This window comes from Momordica charantia (assembly GCF_013281855.1).
Source record: "Momordica charantia cultivar OHB3-1 chromosome 3 unlocalized genomic scaffold, Mcharantia_2.0 BLBB01000003.1, whole genome shotgun sequence".
In the NCBI taxonomy this organism is placed as follows: Eukaryota; Viridiplantae; Streptophyta; class Magnoliopsida; order Cucurbitales; family Cucurbitaceae; genus Momordica; species Momordica charantia.
The window spans coordinates 21,654,529-21,677,167 of record NW_028275161.1 but is presented as its reverse complement, the minus strand read 5'-3'; the positions used below and the strand labels follow the sequence as shown (position 1 = coordinate 21,677,167).

Genomic DNA, 22,639 nt, shown 5'->3' with positions numbered 1-22,639 from the left:
ATTATTGAAACTACATATTCTTAAATGTTTGAATTTGACTAAAACCATAAGTTCCAAGAATTTAAACCAATCAAAATCTACATAATGGATTAGAAGTCCTCAAGTCAAAGCATATGCCAACCAACCACTAAACTTCTCATATTTGTTTTAGAATCAGTTGGCCTTTGACCTTGTTCTGTTTGCATGCCCTTTTATTTGTTAGCCAACTCCTGCCCGAGGGACTTGTGAGCTTCAGTCCATCAGAATGAATATGAAACAATATAATATCGAAAGACAGATTGTTAACATTCAAATTGACAATGCTTACACATACATCACTATAACAGGAAAAATGCAAAATAATGTGGGACCTCTTCCAATTAAAAGGACAAGAAAAAAAGATTACATCCTCATCACAACAATCACAAAAATCAGACAACTCAAGTTGTCCTGATCCTTCATTAGCTCATAAAACACCAAGAAACCCACATTAAAAGTGGTCGGCCAGCCATGCTTCAATAACAAATCGAGCTTCTTAGGTAGTGTGAGAAAGAAACCGGTGCCAGCCTTTGCTCTTGGTGAAGCTTTGCCTCAAAATACAAACCATAGTCTAAATGAGATTAGCTCTCTTTAAAAACCTGATTGTTCTGCAGTAGTATGGCCAGATTGATTCCACAAAATCAATGTACTTCTCAAGAACCCACTCTCTTAACTCTATGAGCTTTCTTTGTGATAGTTCTTTGTAGTCTAGATTCTTAATGTCGATTATAGGTTGCAAGAAACGGGCTACGACCTCTTCTTTAAGTTTCCCTTGTATGATATAATGGTGTGCTGTCTGGTAGTAAGTGGGGGAGTTCCTTATTAATCTAGCAGTCTGCTTAAAGCTGAAGATATAAAGTGAGCACAACCACTGAAACATCTTAATGTAGAAGGCAGTCAATAAGGGCCCCAAAACCCAAAGAGGAGTCAATTCTCTTGAAACTTCAGCCCCATAGAACATGTTGACCGCCATGTACAGAGGAACACTGGAAAAAAGAAGGGCATTTGTAAACAAATATAAAAGAGACAGATGCACTGCAGGTGGAAGAGAAGATGGTCTTGTCAAGCATGTCGAGGATGTGTATTCTCCTCATCATAATTCAATAATTCATTGGTCCTAGACTCCTAATTAATATTAACGTCAAGCATACCAATATGGCAATATCATTAATGATTAGTCTGAAAATGTAAATGTGAAGAGACTGAGATTTTCTTTTCCTATTCAGAAAAATGAAAATCTCAGGCTGATCACGTTTACACTTTCATACTATTGACACTAACATACTTGTCCTTAATATAACATAATAGTCATGGGTTAACAATGAGATAACATCAAGACCTTATATTACATGAATACGCATTATACGAGTAAAAGCTACTTACAATATTAGCAGAGGTATCTTCACTGCTGCATTAAGGCCCAGAAAGTGGAACCAGACCCCTCGAAAAATCTCACTGCTTTCTTTTTTATTAGACTCTTGTTGAGTTTCTGACATCTCTGCCGAAGGCAGTTCATCTAGAATCCCATCCACATCCTGACTTACAGGTTGTCTGCGCAACAATACCAACCATTTCTTGAACAGTTTGTGAATTGCAGGGGATGGAGCAATATCCTCATTCGCTCCCGAGGCATAACAAAGTGGAACATTATTTGCCTTTGGAGTTTCTGTACAATAATCACCATCTTTAAGCTTTATGGAGTAGTTGGGAATCTTAGATCCATTTCCTCCACTTGTGTCATCTTCTATTCGAGCACTGCTTTTGAAGGCCGAAACTCTCAAGAGATTAGGTCTTGGTCCACATAATCGAGGAGTCCCTACACTGAAAATAAGTTCCATGAGTGTGGGGGACCAGGATACACAACATTTTTTATGATGATACAAGAATCCACATGTACATCAGAGAAGTTTCAAGGGCAACCATGAGGGGTACACGACTGAGTTAATTTAATTTAATACCTAAGGTAAAAATTATCTCAATATTACAAGAACAGGAAATTGTCTACTTTCAGCACAAACGTATCCAAATTATAAAGGCAACGAGCAACATGATCAAGTGAGAGTGACTAACCAATAAAATATGACACAGAGAAAGTTGGCAACATGGAAATGTCTACTTATGTCACAAAAGTGGTGATTGACAAAGTGAGTACAACCACCTTTTGACTATTTAATGGTCTTTAAACTATGATGAATATTGCTAGAGGTTCAACTTTAATGAACTATTAAATCTCTAATTTGTGAATGGCTAACAGGATAAATAAAGAGATAACTGATACAAGCAAAAAGCCTAATGGAAAAACCAATGTCCATACAAAAGAAAACTGAAGAGATTTTCAAAGCCCTCACCTTAAACAAATATTGCTCCTTAATGATGTACAGTGTTCAGCTCTCCCAGCTGTACGAACAGATGTTACATACTGTTTTAACTTTAAAGAGCCATTCCAGGATGACAATCTTGATGAAAATTCTCCACAAGAACCCTACAGAATATGCAAGTTATACACAATAAAGATCACAAGCGACTAAGGAAAAGTGAAATGACAGTATAAAATCAGATGAATACGGGAGACAACATGTCAACATCAAGAACAGCAGTTCTCAGCCAATTGATGTCATATAACTTGAAAAAAAAAAATTATGGTTCTTTAAAATCATCATTCGTAGACTTCTTTTTATTCTTAACAAAAGGGTCGTTTTTTCCTGTAAATACCAATTTCTTAGTTATACTGCAATACAGTTCCCTTTATTCTTTTATTTGACTTTTTTTATATAAATGAAAACAGTTACATACTGAAAAAGAAAAGAGGAGGTCCTCCATTTTTAAAACACAACGTGAAATAGATCCATAAGTTCATGGCATGGAAAAGGAGAATTGAGATGCTTTCAACTTTCAAGAAATTGAAACACTAAAGAGTCTACTTTATGATCTATCAAATACCTGAGGATGATGGGTGATTAAGGCCATCTTCTCGACCTTAACAACCAAATCATTTAATCAATGCACCTGATTCAAACAAAGAGAAAGCAGACCTGTCATTATTTTATTACACGACAGAATTTCTAACACACGACATGAGAACACGGATAGACTATCTTTCCGCCTAGTTATAAACTTAAAAAAGAAATAAGATCTTATAAAACATAACTTTCATTTCAAATTCATAAAGTGTATCCCAGTATTGGTACGAGGATTGAAATTCAACATGAAGAACACAGCCAGTTCACAATGAAGAAGGAAGGAATCACAATCTCCAAAATTCCAAACCAATCATTGGTGGGGGAGTTGAATAATTATGACTAACTATTACTGGACATACCCACTGAAGCAAGTAACTTAGATAGTGCATAAAGCCAACTACGTGTTAAGCATCTAACAAAAAACTATCAAGTATTGTTAAACAAAACCTTCGTGCACTGTCAGGAAGAAACGCAAAGGCGAACTTTCACGTCGGGTGAACACAGAGCAGGGGCAACATTCAGAGGCAGAAGCTAGGGCTTCCAGTTTCCGAAGGAAAAGTTAGAGCAAAAAAAAAAAAAAAAAGCAACCAACCTTATCCTCAATTGTTTCTCCAACCCCCTCGAGTTCAATAAAAGAACTATCTAATTTCCAGCATACACCAGGACAAAATTCTCAATTTTATGCAAACCAAAAAGCATAAAACCGGATAGCATAGGACTTCAATATGCTAAAATATTAGCTTCCTTATCAAATTTTTCCACTTTCCAAACAAAAATTAACTAAATGACCAACAACCAGCCCCCAACCAAAGAACGAAACCGAAACAAAAGTGGGAGAAACAAAAATCGCCAATTCGATGATTGAAGCCCAACATGAATAACAGAAGGTAACTCAAATCTCAAGCTAACCTTTGAATCGGAATTCATGCGCCCTTCTAGTCCGGCAGCAGAGAGGAACAAAACAAAAAAATCAACAGCCTTCCGGTCCACAATCAAAGCTGTGGAAATAGAAAACGCATAGGAAGAGAGCAACGGTGGAGGGAAGCTGGAATGGTGAATTAAAGGTTTACGAGAGACCTCAACTGTAGACGATAAGGAAGCCACAAAAAAACCAGAGGGTAAGGTAAGGTAGCGTTAATGGCTCTTCCCGAATTGGGAATGAATGACCCGCTTCGGAAATTGGGTTGACCGAACTGAGTCCAAACTCCAGACCCGGACTGAGTGAAGGAGTTGGGCCACGATCTATAAATTTGGGCTTTTTGCGGGTTCTTATTATTTATTTATTTTTTGTCTTGTTTAAATAAAATTTTGCGGGTGTTTTCTTCCCTTTTATTCGATAATTATTAAAATGGGGAATGTGTGTTAATTTTCTTGTTCACATTACAATTTAAATAAATCATATTTCTTACAAATATAATTAATATAAAATTCTCTCTAATTAAAAAAAAATTGAGGTAGTACATAAAAAAGTGTATAAATTGGTGAATTACTATCATATGAAAATAAAAGGATAGAAAAAATGAACAAAGCAAGTGACATGTATTTGACATTTAATTAAGATAAATAAAGTCTCATTAACATTATATAAACCTCTATATGGTTTTTTTTAGAATATGATATGTGGAGGTGGGAAATTGAACTCACACCCTCTTAATCTTAATTGTAAATATATGACAATTAGTGCTAAACTATATTCGTTTTGATCATATGTGTGGTTTTAACATATTTAATTTGATAAAATAGATTTATTGATAATATAATAATTATGAAATTGGAAACCCCACATGAATATAGTTATTAATTAAGATATCTTGCTCCAACCTATAGGTCGGAGTTTAATTTTTCATCTCCACAATTATTATATTAAAAAAATGTATAGATAGTAGAGATTTTAATCATAATAAAAATTATTGATGCTTTATTCACTAAATTATGTTCGAACTATCATTACCAATTTGAACTAAACTCAATAAGTTAAGACACCACCTCTAATTAAAGATTTTGAATTTAAATTATCACTTCATATGTTATATTCAAAAGAAAGAAAAAGAGCTCAACTTGTCACTTAAAAAAACATTTAAAATATTAAATTTATTTTGTTTATTAATTTTTTACATAAAATTTATTTTAATTTTGCACCATGGAAGATCATTAATTTTAAGTGATATTCTTTATATAAATACTCTATTATAATATGTCAATTAACATTATTGGGTACTCAAAAAATAAAAATAATATTTTTGTAACGGAACGTAATTAAGAAGTAAATGATATTCTTCTCAAAAAAAAAAAAAAGAAGTAAATGATATCTAATTTTAAAAAGAAAGAGGTAAATGATATTTATTTGTTTAAATCTATTAAAGAAAGGATAAAATACAATTTTAATCTATTTAGTTTTGAAAACTAAAAATGGTTAAAATAACAGTAACATTTTTGTGGTTCAACATTTCGTATATTATCGTTTACTCAACAAAGAAATTAAAAAAAAAAAAAACAAAACAAAACAAAAAAAACAAACGTATATTATCGACGGAGGCGCTGGCGCTGCTGCGCGGGTGAATTGTCCGACGAGCAAAGCCACTCTCTCTGCGATCACTCGTTTTGGCGCGAGAGAGGGAAAGACGCAGTGGCGGACTATAGTGTTGATGGGGTTCCAAATCATTGTCCCAGTAAGTTCCGTTCTATCTATCTTAAATTTCAGGTAACTCCAAATCAACGATTTCTCCAGAACTCTGAGATTTTTCTACAAAATTAGTGACTCGCCATTAGTAAGTTGAAGAAATGTGCAATTATGGTGGTTTGTATTTGAGAAACAGTGATCCCAAGTCCAACCAAGGCAGATTCCATCGCGATTTTTCTGTATATAATTTTAATAGATATGCTTGATTTTTGATCGATCAGATTTAATTTTCATTCGTAAGGTTATGCTATTGGATAAACCCTATTCAGGGATTTGGTGTAAATAGGATTTATCTGGTGTTCCTTCAATGATCTCATTGGATCTAACAATTCAGTCATCCGGGCATTATGTTTTAGCTACTATTAAGGTCGTTGATGTTTTTCTTCCGAAAGGAAATTTTGACAGAAAATATTCAAGCATGCTTTCATCTTGATGTTAACCATGGATCTCAAGTCGCCATCCAAACTTAAGCCGTCACCATCGAGATTCACTAAGCATAAATGGATAGTAAATATAACTGTTATTGTCGTAGTAACATTTGTGATTTCACGTGGTGCAATTTTAGCATTTAAATCTCGAGGAGTTTCTAATGCCCCAAAAAAGCCTTATTATACTGTGGTTGTGGACTGTGGAAGCACAGGGACAAGGGTAAATGTTTATGAATGGACATTGGGGGTTAAGAGTGGTAGCGACTTGCCTGTTTTATTGGGTTCTTATCCTAACAATTCAACGAAAAGTCCGCTCCGAAAGAAATCTTGTAGTTACCACTGTATGCAAACCCAGCCGGGATTAGATAAATTTGTCGGCAATATTTCAGGTGCAAGGGCTTCTTTGAAACCATTGATTGAGTGGGCAGAACATGAGATACCGGTTGAAATACATGCAGTTACTCCTATTTTTGTTTTATCTACTGCTGGACTGAGGAGGTTGACAAATGACGATGCCAAGCAGGTTTTGGAAGATATTGAGGCTGTTATAAAGGAACATTATTTCATGTATAGAAAAAGTTGGATAAGAGTGCTGAGTGGTTTAGAAGAAGCTTATTATGGTTGGCTTGCTTTAAATTACAAAATGGGGAGCTTTAGAAACAGTTCAAGGTCGTCAGGCACGTTGGGAATTCTTGATTTGGGAGGTTCCTCATTGCAGGTTGTGATGGAATCAGACCATAAGAGAGACGAAAAGGAAGAAATGCATTTCATGAGATCAAAAGTTGGGTCCATAGAGCATCAGGTTTTGGCTTTCTCATGGACAGCTTTTGGTTTGAATGAGGCATTTGATAGGACCCTTATTTTGCTCAATCAAACACAGCAACTTGGAAATAGTAACATGACTACTAGGGAGCTCAGACATCCTTGTCTTAGTTCAAGTTTTAAGCAAAACTATACATGCTACAATTGTTCAAGTCATAACAACACGGGACAGGAAAGTCTGAACAATCAAATCCGCAAAACTGGATTTCCTTTTTACCTGGTCGGGAATCCAAATTGGGAGCAGTGTAAACGACTTGCTAGGGCAGTTGCAATCAATTCCAGCTCTTTAGCTTGGCCAGAGCAAATAGATGCTAATTGTCTAGCTAGCCCGTTATCTTCAAATGGTACGTACTACCATGTTTCACCTGGTGCTGATCCTCTTTATAATGTTCCTGCTTTTATACTTAGGCAGAAAATATTTCCTTTTTCTTATTATTCTTGGGAATAAGGTAAAATTACTTGTTATATACCTGTAAATTAGTAGCATAATTGCAATAGTTGTTAGGATATTTACACTTTTGAGGGCCATCTATAAGGACTTCCACTCTAAAAGGGCATTTTTAACATTTGAAATGTCGACCACTAGCCCATTTTTTACGTGATTTTACACCTCAAAACTTTAACTTGTCTATTTTTTCTGAATGGAGAGATTTGCGACATTCAAATTCAAATTCTCATTTCATGTTCACTTTTGTAATTGCAGGCAGTAACAATACAGTTGTGGCCATTCCCACCACACGTTTTCATGCTTTATCTGGATTCTTTGCAGTCTATCAATCATTAGATCTGTCAACAAGAGCCAATTGGACAAACATATGGAAAAGAGGTCTGGAGTTATGCTCCACTTCTCAAGCAGATATGATGAGAAGTATTTCAGGAAACCAAAGTAGTTTGTGGCAATATTGTTTCCAGTTACCTTATGTGGCATCACTCATCCAGGATGCTCTCTGTCTTGGCGATAAAGAAGTAATTTTTGGTCCTCCAGATGTCTCCTGGACTCTAGGAGCCGCTTTGACAGAGGGAGAATACTTATGGTCAAGTATAACAACTAAAGCTGAGGATCACAAGTTAACTTTGGGAACAATTGAGCCTGTATATGTATTTTTGTTACTTCTGTGTCTTCTATTGATTGTTTATTACAATCAAATCAAACTACCTGTGTTAGGCAGGAAGGCAGCTGCGGCCGGGGCATCTTTGCCATCTTATGCCCTTACAAAACATAGGCCGAACTGATTCAGAGGTGGTCTAGTTAGTGTCATTGACATTTGATTTATTCTTTAGACAGATGGTAATTAGTATTGAGAAAGTTCCAATTTTGTTGAAGTTTTCAGGACCCTATAATCGTAGAGTTCCCATCTTATGTAGTAGACTTGTTTACATAGATACAAAGCAGCATGTAACCGAAATTGAAATACGTACATGTCCAGCAAACTTTATATGCACAAAGTGAAACTTGATTCTCTTTTCCGCACCACTGCAAACTTAGAATGCAGCAATGACACTGGATTTACAACCATCCAAATCCGCTGCATCGACGTCGACCCAGACTTCATTAACTCGTCCAATCATCCGGAAAGGAGAGTTGTACTGGCAATGGCATATGCATAGCCCCTTTCAGAGGTGGAATTAGCCAAGGGGAACCTACTCAAGCTGGTAGCAAGCTTCTCTGCCTCCTTTATGACCTTCTCATCCCTTGCAAATCCAGAGAACTTTCTAACTGCAACACAATGAGCGTCCCAACCAAAGGGCTTTAGGTCCAGTTCAGGAAGGGGAAGAGGTGGTGTAGCTTGAAACTTAACTGGCAGATAGAGTTGAACAAAATAAGAGGACGAGTGAAGGGGGCCAGCCCCAGGGACAATGCTTGTCAAAACAGGAGCAGTCATGGCGATTCGTGACCAATTCAGATTGGCACCTTGGATGTACTGGAACAGTCTGCAATCGAAGGAATTGTAGTTTGGAGTTAGTAGCACCCAAGAATTTGATAGAGGAAGATGATCAACACACTTTTCAGTAACCTTTTGGTATGCTTTCTTCTTTCCCAAGTTTACCCGGATGCCATTTATGAAGAAATAATCAATGGGGAGGAGCGAATTTTGGGGCTGAGTGGTTTGAAATAAGAGATGGAATTACCTGTGGAAATTTTAGTGGCTTTCTGGAAGGATGGGTCTTGGACGGGAGCGGACATCCATGTGGACTTTGTGTAGAATCTGATTTCGAAGTCTGATTCTGAATGAACAACGGAGTATTGGGGGGACTCGATGGCGATGCAGAGACTGAGAAAACATAAGAGATTGACGAGAAAGATTGATAATTTCGGACCCTCCATTCCACGTTCGAACCCTCCCTCGCTCTGTGAACTCTGTATCTCTCGTCTCCCCTCTGGCCCCCAAATTGGCAGTTGTTTGCAATTTCATGTCTTCCACATGCAATCAGTCAAAAGCACCGATTGGGCCGTACTGAAGTCTTCACGATATTACAGACCCATTAGCCTTCGACCATGCAGAGGCCCATTTCAAATTAAGTCCAAATCTCTCTCAGATGGCGAAAACTCTCTCCTACGCAGCACCATGTCCCTCCCAGCTGGAGCATGTGTTTACTTTACATGTTACTGCGACTTCAAGTAAGTCCGTCGATCTTGCTCTCTTCATCTATTTACATTTCTTTTAAGTTTCACCTTTTTTTTTTCTGTTTGAATTTTACTCAATTCGTAGAGAGCGGTAGCAACATTGGCACTAATTGATGAGCGAGAAAGTGTCATCCGTTAGAATACTTCGCGGAAGATATCACGGGAAGGTGGAAGCATAGGGTGTTTTTGTGAAGATTTTAATCAATTCGAGGCACCCTTGTGGTTGCTGTTCAACGTTTGACTCTCTCTTCCTCTCTTGCTCACAGACGCATTTTAAATGTATCTTGATAACGTATTCAGGAAAATGGATGTTCCTTTTATATTCCTTGAAAGTGAAATGTGAAAATGATTTTTTTTTTTTTTTAATTTCTTGATTACAGCAAGAGGTAAGGAGAAGAACCTCCAACCCTTTGGGAGATAGATAATGTCTTGATAAGTAGTGCTGCTATTCTTAGTAAACAACTCGTGATAATATTTTGCATTAAGTTGTCAACTCTGGGTGGTAGAAAGTTGGGATTTACTGCTAGAAGAGCGCAAAGAAAGAGATCACTTCTCACCCAGCATGAGTTTTGGTCCTTCACTACTCTGAAGTCTGAGTGGCAGAGCCACAAATTTTGATTAGGGGCAAAATTTTGTATTTGAACTTTTTATATATGTAATCTTGGTTCCGTGTCTGACTACTTCCTTTTCCCATTGACAGTCACTGAGCTATGATTTCAACTTTCTTTTCTCCAAAATCTATGGTTGTTAAATTTTGGTGAATATGATTATGTTTCACATGTAGGATTAATTGGAATTCCAATCACCCCATTTTTCTCTGTTTCATCATGGAATCAATCCTCATAGAAACAATAGGGAATCCAAAATTTTTAATTATGCTTCCCCTTTCTGAGAAAAAGGGAGATTGACCAGTTGTGTCTTCATGCAACTCTCTGTCTCTAACACCAGTAAGGAGTTCACCTTAATTGAAGGCACTAATTCCTGATGAGGAAAGCAGTAGTATAGTAAATCTAAAGAAATTACCAGTTAACAATTTGTAGTATAGTAAACCATCTTTCTCTTGTATAGTACGATTTAGCTTCTTTTTCACAGTTGGTTTTCCTTTCTCATTTTCCCCTGGTATTTGGACAATCATTTGTGTTGGTAGTTAATTAGCTTTATTATTAGTGTGCTCATTATCTGTTGATGCTTGTTCAAACTTCAAATTTCACTTCCTCAGTACGTTTTCTTCCCTCTTCTCTTATAAGAGATGAATCGGGAGTCAGGGAACTTAAACTTGGATTAATTCTTGATCTGCGTTGGCCTATTGCAAATCTTAACACCTATTCAATGTATTGGTTATTGTGGGTGATGTCAGTTTTCCTGACATATCATAGCTAAACATTCGATAAGATTTGCTTGTTGCATTTTCTTCGTAACATATCAGTCTTGTATGTCGCAAACAAAATAGTTGCCAAACAGGAAAATTTAAATTGCAGATCTTATCTATGCAAGCCATGGTGACCATGAAAATAAACGACATCACTGACGTTCCAGAAACAGACTTGCTCTCGGGTGGAGGCCAGCATCTTTCAGAGTTGTATCCATCTCATCAATACCATATACTCTTCTTGGGAAGCTTGCTATCAATCTATAGTTCTCAGTACCTGGCAGGCTGAGCGAATTGATGTAATTGTAAATCGATTTCACCTTGTCCATGCTTGAAAAGCTCTTCTCTCTCTTTTCACCGTTTGGGAACCTTATTAGTATCTGGAAGATGAATCAAGTGTTAACTAAGTTTTCAATTTTAGAACAGTCTTAGATTGAAATTCTGTTTTTGTGTAGTTTGTACCTGAGAGCTAGGGTGAGGATCCTTTCCGATACTTGCAGGATCCTTCTTTGGAGTTTCACGAGTTGAAGTAGGTTCTTTCACTCTCGCTTGCTGTTTATTTACAGAATTCTGCTTGAGTCTCTCATCATTTGCTTTTTTCGGTAACACCGGAGGTAAATTTTTGAGTCTTTCCTTTTCCTAGATCAGCGCAACCGCATTGATTTAATCCCAAGTTTTGAGTTTAGAGAGGTTGATTATAATATTTGATTTGGGATATCATAGAAGAACCTACCTTATCTTCTTGAAGAGCGGCACGATATGCTCTGTCTTGCTCTTCTCTAAGCCTGCGATCTGCTCTTATCTTCTCTTCTCGCTCAAGTCTGGAGCTACCAAAGGCTGACCCCTGCTCCTCCATTGTCCTCTGTAGAATCTCCACCAGCTCAGCTGGACAAAGTGGCCCTTCAAGCTAGTTATAGATGAAGCAGAAAATCAAACTTAAGCATCTTTCAAGCTTTTTTTCTGAAACTTAATTGTGGAAAATTTAATCTTAACAGAAAGTTTAGAACTTAAACCCAACTTACCTGTTGCAGGACTGTTATGCTTTCACCTGGAGCCGGAGCAATTACTGCACAGAACGGGAAACTGGTAGCTCCCAAAGTTGTAGCCATCTGTAGACCCTCTCCTCTGTTTGCAAGTGCTCCCCAACAGATGAAATTAGCATCAAGAAACTGCACTACCAGCTCAGAACGCAGTGTTTCCTCACAGAAAGAGGGCGTGAAAGGGTGATCTGGTGAATGCAGATACAAGAACAAAAACTTGTGATCATCTTCTGCTATCTTCATGGCTTCCACAAACCGACAGGCATAAAAGAAAGGGTGCATTGAGCCATACTGGTACTGAAAACTGGCTAGGAAAGACCATTCTTCCGGTACATTTGGTGGGTCCTGCAGAACCTGATATTGATAACTGGATGGCAGAGTATGGTTTCTTCTTCCTCCGCTCATAACTCTCGAAAATCCCCCCATTATGCTTCTGGGAAGATTAACCATCCGCCGGACAATACCATTGATAGAGGCCTCAGCTAATCTTGAAGTTTCCCTCATTGACATTTTTCCCAGACCAAATCCAGTTGCAGAGAAGAAATATAACAAAAATGATGAAGAAAAAGAGAGAAACTTGATGACTGGCTAATAAGTACTAACTCAACTCCTAATTTTTCTTCTCTACTTCCTGATTCAGGTTCTGGTGATGGACTGACTGCCAGTGGCGGGGATGTTGAGAAGCTTAAACAAGAAATATCATTGTCAAATTATCAGTCTTTTCAGGCACTGTTTGCAAAAGAATCAACTGTGACTTGTAAGAATGTGAAGGCAGCTTTCTTTCTTTTTCTTTTAGCTTCAGTGAGATTTGGATTGGATGCTTTCCTTGATACAAAATCCACCGTGAATGCTGAAGAGATGGTGGATTTTTCAAGAATAAAATTCTCAAATTCCTTCTCTACTTCTTTTCATCACTTGAAAGTTCAAGAATACATTTCAATTTGCTTTTAGATAATTTTCTCATACAAATTTATACTGGAAAAGAGCAGGTATAAATTACCTAATCATATATTATTCTCTTTTTTATGAGAACATTTTATCACACTTCACTTGCTCCCACAATAGATAGGCCAATATTACAGAAAGAAACATGAACAAGATCACTTCACGTGAACCATGCTGCACCTGCACCAAATTTCACTATCTTTCATGGCATGTTACATGCTGCAATTATTTTTTTTGTGACATAACCAGGAGTTTCAATTATCGATCTTATCTTGCTAGATAAACTGTGGATCCTCTTCACGAGTGGAGATCTCTCGAGAAATATCAGGAAGATTTAGAGTGAAAATTTGTGGTTAGACACACGTTTTCATAACGATTCTATCTAGAAGTGTTAGGGATCTCATATTGAAAAGGAAATGGATTTTACAATGGTTTATAATAGACATGAGTTACTTCTCTCGTTGTCAATTGGTTTTGAGATGGAACCCATGAATATTGATAGGAATGATAGGCATAGGAAGTACAGTACAATTCAACTTTTGAGCTAAAACAGAATAGCTTTTGAGCTAAAACAGAATATTCCTAAAGAATTTTAAAACCATTGAACTTTTTTGAGCCTAAGGGAGTGTTACACAATGCATCTGAGTTATATATATATTTTCCTGGGCATTGTAACCCTCCTAAGTTTTAGCCTCAAACTAAGTTGAAATCAAACATGAAAGATGAAACACATCCCATCTGTTCCTTGGAATGGTGTAGTGGCAAGTGCTTCGGACCTTGTGGCACCAACAACTAGTCTCAAGTTCGAACATTGCACTGGTCACAGTGTTCAGTCCAAAAAACGAGCTATGTTTACAAGGATCCAGTAGTACAAGCCACACGACATCGATTCTAGAAAATTGGAAAAAAAAACCATACCATCTAGTTGCTTTAAGCATAAAACATTACGAAGCACAGACAGGCAGACAAGAAATCTTCTACATACGTCAAAAGGAAGAAATTACTTTTATGTAAATTAGAGTAGGGAAATTTTACATTCATGTTTATTTTGTTAGAAAATTACAAATGGAGGGGTGTGATCTACTTATTCTTCAGCTTGAACATAGCTCAAAGAGAGTTTCTTCCTTTTTTTCTGATTGACAAGAAATTTATTCTTTGCCTACCACTATGGAGAATCCAATTCATATTCCTACTACCTTTTTATCATTCAAAAACTTGGAATTTATGCTCTTTGCACAAGACATGCTTTACTTTTGCAGTTCAGAGCAAGTTCTTCTTGATTTATGGGTCGGAGAACTTTAGAAATATTCGAGTAAAGTTGTATTTTGTTCAAATGGGTGTGTAATTGAATTTCATAGCTCTTGAGGGACAAGAAAAAGAGGGCATTTTCCTTTACTTTTAAGCCGTGGTCAGAAGCTCATTTTCCTTTAGTTCATGATTGTTGTTTGTTGCATCCTTTAATTTGTCAATTTGGGCGGCCAAAGTAAGAGCATGGTGCTTTCAGCACTCGAGTGGGGTTAAGAAACTGAATTCAGATTTTAGGATATGTTTGTGTTAGAAACGCTTATTTAGTCTTTGGGTATTTTCCTTTTCAAATCTGCAATGAAAAATTGTATTTTGCTTAAAAGCCTTACTCTCAAGAATATTTTCACATTCAGTTTGAAAAACTTTTGAGAATAATGTTGGCTAAATTACGTGAAATACCTGTCAACTTTGCCTTTTGTTTCAAACAAATATCTCTTTTCTTTCAAAAGTTTCAATGCTATCATTGACTTTTTATAAAAGTTTCAAAAATAACATTGGAGCAAACATATGTTAATATTTTGAACTAAAAATTGATATGGTAGAATTTGGAACAACGTGGTGATAACGTAAAAACTTGCCTAGATCAAGTCTAAAACGAGAGAAAATGTGGAAGAAGCTATCGTTTTTAAAAATGGGGAATTATGACAAAATTTGGTAGACAATGGAAAAGCAAACTCTACTGACAATGAAGGAAAATAACTTTTAAAAACAAAAATTGGGATTTGTATGCTATGTCAATGTCCATGTTAATTGCTGCGTCGTTCTAGATTCTGTCATATCAACTTTATGCTAAAAATATTAATTGATGTTTGCTCAAATAGTATTTTTGAAACGATAGAGATATTTTTGAAACAAATTATGACAAAGTTCGGAGGTACTTTTTGTAATTTAGCCAATAATATCTTTAAGCAAAACGTACATTTTCAAACTGAACAAATTTAATACGTCGATATAGTATTGTAAGCAGCAAAGTAACTTTACTATCAATATGCACATAAATTAAGCCCTTTGTTACTCTAATTCATTAATACATTTAAACTTTAATTTACAGCCTGAGAACCTTTTTGACCAGCTTTGGAAATAGATATGTTAAAAGATCAAAACAAAGCATATATATTACCTTAGCATGAAACTTTTAACAGAAAAGGTTTGATGCCCAGGAGGATGGCCAGAAAGATTTCAAATTTACTTGACTTCTCCAATGCATATTTGTTTAAAATCTTCCCATGCTAAATTTTCTAATCATACTTTTGAAAAGTCACAGAAGTTTTTGCTTTTTCTTTGAAAGAAGGTTGCAAAAAGAGCTGCAGTTTTTGTATGGCAAAGATAGCATCATGTGGTCTCCACATTCAGATGGATCATCAGAGCTCCCATCACCATCTTCTTCAAACACTTCTTCAAAGGCTTGGTGCCACCATTACCAATCACAGTCCAATACCATTCTCTGTAAGTGGCCACTCTTTTCAAACAAACTACATTCCATGCTTTAGAAACAAGCATCACTTTTGCTACCAAGTGTGAATGTCTTTGTAGTGCTGCCTCATAAATAGACTCTTGAAAAAATGAATATGTACACTACACAAGTTTTCACTTTACAAGTTCGGTTTACTTTATTAAAAGTTCAATCTTAAAACCAACTGAGAATGAGAGTAGTAGTCCATGTCTATAAACTTTTATAAGGTCCCTATCATTTTCGATGTGGGATCCTTAACATGCTCCCTCAAAATTACGGCTTTTTTGGCTCATCAATTTTGATTGAATTTCATTTTGGGACCGGATGCTCGTTTGAGCATTTTTAGACTCCAATACCATATTAATATTTCTGGGGTTCCATCGCAAAACCAATTAACAACAAAATGAGTTGTCCATGTCAATCATAAATCTTTATAAAATTCTATCATTTTCAACGTGGGATCCTTAACAAACTTTCTATTTTTGCTGTTCTTTCTTTTTTCTTCCTTGCATTCAATATCCCAAAGGAATATATACAAATATACCCTACTCTACTCCTAGAACCAAACATTTATCCACCACCCATGCATTTTCTGAAGCTAATTACTATCTAATGATGCTATGAGAATTAAATTTCTATTCTGAAGATATCACTAAAAAAACCAAAATTTAAACTTATGGGTCACGTGGGAGTCACTTGTAGTTGTAGCCACTATTCCCAAGATTTACAAGTGTAATTCCACATTATCTCTTTCAAGTTCACTCTAATATATACATATTATAGAAAGTTGCCTTTTACCAAAACCAAAGTCAAATTTTTTGTTTCTTTAATGTGTGATTAATACTCAGAACTGACAAGCTTCATGACATGTATGTTTTTATTTTCAAAAGGTAATCTTTAGGTTATAAAAAGGCATTGAAGAATCTAAATATAATTCTTTTTGATATAGAGGGATTAGAATCCATTGACTCAGACCAACTTTAGGAACAAGGCATGGTTTCACAGTGCAAGAACTTGACAAGGCTGTTTTATGTGTGTTGGTTGTTGGTTGTAATGAGAATGACCCACTGTGGAATGAATGTGGACCAATATTCCTCCACTTTGTCCTTTATATTTTTTTTCTTTTTTTGCTGTTGCTGAGGTGTTTTGAGGTTGTAACTTGTAAGTGGGGCTGCCTGAAAAGAAGAGAGAATTTTTCTTATTATTATTTAAAAACTGAAAAGAGAAATCCTAGCTAGCAAATAAAGGGGGAGTTCTTGGAAGTGGGAAGCATGGAGCACCACTAATTCCCAGAGCCCAAAAAGAAAACTTGGGTAATGTCCATTCTCTTTTGTTCCTATGCTAGTGCCAAGCCACTCTTCATGGGGCATCATTACTTTTTATAACAAATGGTACTTGGGTTTAAAGATGAAGATGGATTTTAGCCATTTTTCTTTCCAAAATTTGTGTGGCAGAATGCATGCCTACTGAGTGCATTCTTGTAGCTTTTCATTTTAAATTCAGATGATGGGTGTGGTAAATAGTTTAACTTAGACTGGAGATAAGTCGAAGTTGTTTTCTTTATTGTTGTTATTTTTTTTTAATTTCTCAGTTATTTTTTACGTATTCCTATGATAGAAATGAAAGTTTTTTACCATCAATATTATGATATTTATGGTTTGATCAAGAAAACTTGACTTGGATAAGAGAAAACCTTCAATGTGTCCTGATAGATGATTATTTGAGGGGAGACCCGATGAATTTTTGTTTGAGAAGGTTTTATGTTTCTTGGGTAGAAACCAAATTTAAAACTAGGAAGACTCAGATTTGTTATCCTCGACTTTATTCAACCTTATAAATTTAAGATCTTTCTCATTAAAAGCGTTAGACTTTAACCGCGCCCGTAAGGTTGAAATGTCAGAAGAGAAGGAAAAGGGAAAATAGATTTCATAGTTGCAGAGGAATGGAAAATATGGATGGCAGAAATGAAGGGCCAAAATTGAGAGAAGTACTGTTTGTATCATCATAATGTACAAACATATGGGTACTCACATGTTTTATAGTGAAAATTGGATTCTTTTTCCTCATGCCCATGAGATTAAAAAGCAAAATTCCACTTGTCAACTTCACTTGTGCCATCCCTAAAGTTAAGTTTTGCTTTGAATAAGATCTCTTCCAATTTACTGATCAAGATAGGGAATTTTTAAGCTTTTACATATTCCATTATGCATTTCTCTTGGTTTGGGACTCTTACAAGCAAAGTTTACCATGAGCTTCAACATTACTCTTTCATCTTTTTGTCAAAATTTACTTGTTAATATTTATACCCAAAAACAAAAATGTAATCATTGCTTGAATCAAGATGTGACAGTAACAAAATGGAAGATTTTTCAATTTGGGTTGATTTAGAAGTGATGTGAAATTTTTGGCTCAGATTGTGTTTTGATACATTTGTTCAAACAAAAAAAGAAAAAAATTGCAGAGATGATCATGACATCCAATGGCCAACCATAATGAGAAAAATGCAGGTGGACCTACAAAATCATCTCTCTTTGGTTTACACTGCAAACAAACATTTTACTGTATGTTCTGTGAAAATTGGGCAAATTGAAGACATGATTTAGCATTTATTTAGGATGATGATCATTCTATTTTTAGAACAAAGATCTTTAACTGATTTCTTGGTTGAAATGAGCACATGGGGTAAAATAGATTTAGGATACAGATCTGTTTTGATGGTAAAAAGTGAATTGCTTACAGTAGGAAGTAAAATCTCTCCAGTTATTAATGGAAGTGAGCAAATGGGTAACATGATTTTGCATAATCAAACAGAAAAAAGATCTATTTTTGATGGTCAAAAAGAATTCCACAGAGCAGAAAGCAACCCTCCCACCCCCTTCTTGGTGTGGAAATAATCATTGAAAATGACCCACCACAATTTTGAGTTGTTCTCTGCATCAAACTCCACTTCAATTTTTTGCAAAAAAAAGCAACCTGAGTTTTTTCCCCCTTGAAAATATTTTCACCATCCATCAAATTTTACAGTTGCCCATGAGAGAGGACACAACATTAATGTACTGAAACTGCAGAAAAAAGGGCATTCAATAAGAAATGGGATGGTTTGGCCACTTGGTGTAGGTGTGCATTTTAAAGCACAATCATTTTCAGACATAGCTGTGGATGAAATTGAAGTGGGAGTAATAAGTTAATCGCGGGTTCATTCTAGTTTCTGATTATTGATAGGATTTGCTTGAGACTTATTTTTATAAATGACTTGTTATGTTGTGTCTTGTTTGCTTGCGATCATGTGTTGTTTTTTTTTCTTACCATTTGTTTGGCTTAGTCGTGTTGTTGACTTTTTTTGTTAGTGTTCCTGACGTCTTTATAGTAGGTCTATTTGTTCCATTTGTGCCTTCATCCCACACAATTATCCAATTTTTTTCCTGCAATATACTTTTAACATTAAAAAAAGGGCAATTGAAGTAATAAGATAGTAGCCTCGAAGGTGATTAATTTCTTCTGTTGTTTTAGGAAAAAACATGTCAGAGAGACATGTTTGGAGTTTGATTAATTAAAACCACTTGACACAACCAGAAACCTTCACTAAACTGAGTAGGAAAGAAAGGGGAAAAAACAGAGGAAAAAATAAAAAACAAACAAACACAAAATTTTCTGGGAAATGGGGAAAAACAGAATTTCCAAGTTAAGGTTTGAATGTGGTTTTTCCCCTTTAGTTTCCCTTGGAATTCAAAAGATTATTCCAATTTCCAACTGTGGTTGCCATTCCACCCAAATCCTAACTGTCTGCAGAACAGTACTGTATACTAAGTTTGAATCTCTCTCTCTCTCTACATTCTCCTTCTCTCTCTTCTTTTGAAAGAATGAAATTTGAAGCACTTTTTTTTTCTTTGAAGTTTTGACTGCTTGATATGAAAAAGTACATGTCAAGTTAACTGGGTCTGTTTTAAAACACTCATGCCAAAGCCGAAGCCAAAGCCAAAGCCAAAGCCTCATAGAGAGAGAAGACAGAGATTGTTTTTATATTGTATGTTGGGAATGGTGAGGCAGAGAAGAAGAAAACAAAACCAAAGTTTGGGTTTTTGTTAGAATGGCTATTTCTATTTTGTAAGGATACAGAGGAGAGAGAGAGAGAGGAGAAAGAAAAACAGAGAGAAATGAACTCTTCTGTGTGATTTTTTTGTTCTTTTTTTTTCCTTCATCACACAACGGGACAACCTCAATACTTACAAATCACCATATCATTACAGTAAAACAACAAACGACTTCGCCGAAACATTCCAACCAAATGGCTTCTTCTTCTTGTTTTGTTGTTTTTCTTCTGGTTTTTACTTCCCTCACCTCCGTTTTCTCAACTTCCATGCCACCCAAGAACCAAACTTTCCACCCGGCCAAAGAGCTGCAGAAACTAAAGCACATCAGAGCTTATTTACGCAAAATCAACAAGCCTTCAACCAAGACAATTCGGGTAATTCTTCTAGTTTTTCTCCCTGTTTCATGGGTTTTTTTTAATTGTTTTGAAAATTTAAGAATATGGGTTGTTTTTTGTTTGTATTCTTCTGCTGCAGAGCTCAGATGGTGATGTCATAGACTGTGTGATTTCCCATCTCCAGCCTGCTTTTGACCATCCTGAACTCAAAGGACACACCCCATTGGTAACCAATTCAAATCAGAATCTTCTTTCCATTTTTTTTAATGGGGCAAAATATTTTGGTTTGTTTATGGATTTGATGGATAAAATTAGAAGTTTTCCGATGAACAGGAGCCGCCGGAGAGGCCAAGAGGGAACAACTCGACGGAAGGTGTGGCAGAGAGCTTCCAATTATGGTCAGATTCTGGCGAATTCTGCCCGGAGGGAACTATTCCGATAAGAAGAACCAGAGAGACCGACATTCTTAGAGCAAGCTCTGTTCGCAGATTTGGAAGAAAACCCATTAGACGTGTGAGGAGAGATTCATCAGGCAATGGCCACGAGGTTAGAATTCGGAATTTTTCCACACAGCAAAAAATTTCACTCTTCGACTTTTTATTACAAATCTCTCTAACATATTTCTTTAAAATCGTGTTTTTTTTTCATTGATTTTGATTGGATCTATTTTTTAATTGGATGTGATATACAGATTTTATCTCAAAACTAAATTGAGGGAGGAATAACCGATCTTTGTTATAAATCTTTTTAGGTTGTTGACAAAAAGATTAGAAAAAGTTTGAAATTTTTTAAAACTTTTCTATACCATGCATGAGAAATTGCTTCCTCAACCTTGATCTCAAGTGGCTTTTATTTGAATTTCCAGCCCAAATCATGAAAATCTACGCCATGTTAGATAACATCCATTATTTTTTCTCTGTTTTAACTACTTTCACTTATATGTTTTATTTTTTTTCGTTTTTTTAGTCAAATTTTACGAAATCGTTATAAATGAAGTATGTTGAATAATTGCAGCATGCCGTGGTGTTTGTAAATGGAGAACAATATTATGGAGCAAAGGCGAGTTTAAACATATGGGCACCACGTGTAACCGACCAATACGAATTCAGCTTATCTCAAATATGGGTCATTTCAGGCTCCTTTGGCAATGATTTAAACACCATTGAAGCTGGATGGCAGGCAAGTTTCTGAACATATCGAGGAATTTAGACACTTGAAATTCTTGTCCTTCAATCTTCATTTTTGTTTCATGTTTGTTCAGGTTAGCCCTGAGCTGTATGGCGACAGCAATCCTAGGTTCTTCACGTATTGGACGGTGAGTTTCATGTTTTTTAAGGTTTCATGGAAATGGAAGAATGGATAGATTAATGATTTTTTGTTTGTTTTGTTAGACTGATGCTTATCAAGCCACTGGCTGTTACAATCTACTTTGCTCTGGCTTTGTTCAAACTAACAACAAGATCGCCATTGGAGCAGCAATCTCCCCCATCTCCTCTTATAATGGCAAACAATTCGATATTGGTTTAATGGTTTGGAAGGTAAGTTTATTTTACTTTCAAAAAGTTAATAACATATACGCATAAGTTGGAGGTGGGTATTGAATAAATAGATATTAAGTGACGGACCTTTTTTCAATCTCAATGCATCTAATTATGCCACAATAATTGTTGAGATATCCATATATGAATTAAATTTACTCAATTCATCCGTTTAAGTTGGATTGAGTGATGGTTTATTCATCCTTAAATTTACTTAACCCAAAAGTTTTTCTTGTTTCTGGACAGGACCCGAAGCACGGGCACTGGTGGTTGGAATACGGGTCAGGTCTGCTAGTCGGATACTGGCCGGCGTTTCTGTTCAGCCATTTAAGGAGCCATGGGAGCATGGTGCAGTTTGGAGGGGAGATAGTGAACAGCAGATCATCAGGGTTCCACACAGCCACTCAAATGGGGAGTGGCCATTTTGCAGAAGAAGGCTTTGGAAAAGCTTCATATTTCAGGAACCTCCAAGTGGTTGATTGGGACAATAATTTGCTTCCTCTAACAAATCTTCATCTCTTGGCTGACCATTCTGATTGCTATGATATAAGACAAGGCAACAATAATGTTTGGGGCACTTATTTTTACTATGGAGGTCCTGGGAGGAATGTAAAATGCCCATGAAAACAAAAATTAAGTTGTAATAATATTGAAAAAAGCTTGTAGGATAGAATGTAATGTATAATTTTTTTTTTTCCTTTCTCCTGGTTTCACTTTTATGGTTTGTTTTGTTTTTTTTTTTTTCATAATGTTAATCATAGAGGATATGGAATTTTGTAACTATTGGAGTGGAAATACAAAGAATTAGAAGGTTGTGGTCTCTTCCCTATGCTTCCCTCCTCCAATTGCTATAGTAAATGCCTTCGAAATACAACAAATATGATAATATGATATAGAATTTCGACCTTGTAAAAGACAAAATTGTATTAACTGTTGGTAACAAAAATAGACATTTAAAAGAAAAAAACTGAGTTTAAAATGCATTAAAGATAACTCAAAACACCCAACATTGGTCTCATCTGGACCTCA

At 35.9% G+C, this 22,639-nt stretch overlaps 4 protein-coding genes and 1 pseudogene across 6 annotated transcripts; 2 read left to right on the top strand and 3 right to left on the bottom strand.

Annotated features, from left to right (window-relative positions):
* Positions 1–239: 239 nt before the first annotated feature.
* Positions 240–4,131, bottom strand: LOC111009051 (uncharacterized). The gene is made up of 5 exons (XM_022281974.2): positions 3,888–4,131; positions 2,959–3,024; positions 2,367–2,500; positions 1,402–1,839; positions 240–1,004 (listed from the first exon to the last, which is right to left on the bottom strand). Exons 2-5 carry the CDS (start codon positions 2,983–2,985, stop codon positions 590–592), a joined length of 1,014 nt encoding a protein of 337 aa, XP_022137666.1. The 5' UTR covers positions 2,986–3,024; positions 3,888–4,131; the 3' UTR covers positions 240–589.
* A 1,522-nt stretch (positions 4,132–5,653) lies between these two features.
* On the top strand, positions 5,654–12,844 carry LOC111008696 (putative apyrase 7). 3 transcript variants are annotated; one of them, XM_088121687.1, is made up of 5 exons: positions 5,654–7,252; positions 7,612–9,528; positions 9,620–9,769; positions 11,935–12,322; positions 12,584–12,844. In XM_088121687.1, exons 1-2 carry the CDS (start codon positions 6,091–6,093, stop codon positions 8,139–8,141), a joined length of 1,692 nt encoding a protein of 563 aa, XP_087977813.1. In that variant the 5' UTR covers positions 5,654–6,090; the 3' UTR covers positions 8,142–9,528; positions 9,620–9,769; positions 11,935–12,322; positions 12,584–12,844. The 3 variants fall into 3 exon arrangements, with proteins under 3 accessions (XP_087977813.1, XP_087977812.1, XP_022137154.1); XM_088121686.1 differs by having other exon boundaries at positions 11,935–12,844; XM_022281462.2 differs by lacking the exon at positions 9,620–9,769 and having other exon boundaries at positions 11,935–12,844.
* Positions 8,207–9,234, bottom strand: LOC111008698 (uncharacterized; annotated as a pseudogene).
* Positions 10,918–12,453, bottom strand: LOC111008697 (plant UBX domain-containing protein 10). The gene is made up of 4 exons (XM_022281463.2): positions 11,926–12,453; positions 11,637–11,810; positions 11,366–11,542; positions 10,918–11,283 (listed from the first exon to the last, which is right to left on the bottom strand). The coding sequence occupies exons 1-4, from the start codon at positions 12,451–12,453 to the stop codon at positions 11,056–11,058; spliced, it is 1,107 nt and encodes a 368-aa protein (XP_022137155.1). The 3' UTR covers positions 10,918–11,055.
* Positions 12,845–19,144: 6,300 nt separating the features above from the next.
* LOC111008593 (protein neprosin) lies at positions 19,145–22,432 on the top strand. Its single transcript, XM_022281341.2, has 7 exons — positions 19,145–20,111; positions 20,212–20,298; positions 20,406–20,618; positions 21,087–21,251; positions 21,334–21,387; positions 21,464–21,610; positions 21,857–22,432. The coding sequence occupies exons 1-7, from the start codon at positions 19,932–19,934 to the stop codon at positions 22,232–22,234; spliced, it is 1,224 nt and encodes a 407-aa protein (XP_022137033.1). The 5' UTR covers positions 19,145–19,931; the 3' UTR covers positions 22,235–22,432.
* The last annotated feature ends 207 nt before the right edge of the window (positions 22,433–22,639 follow it).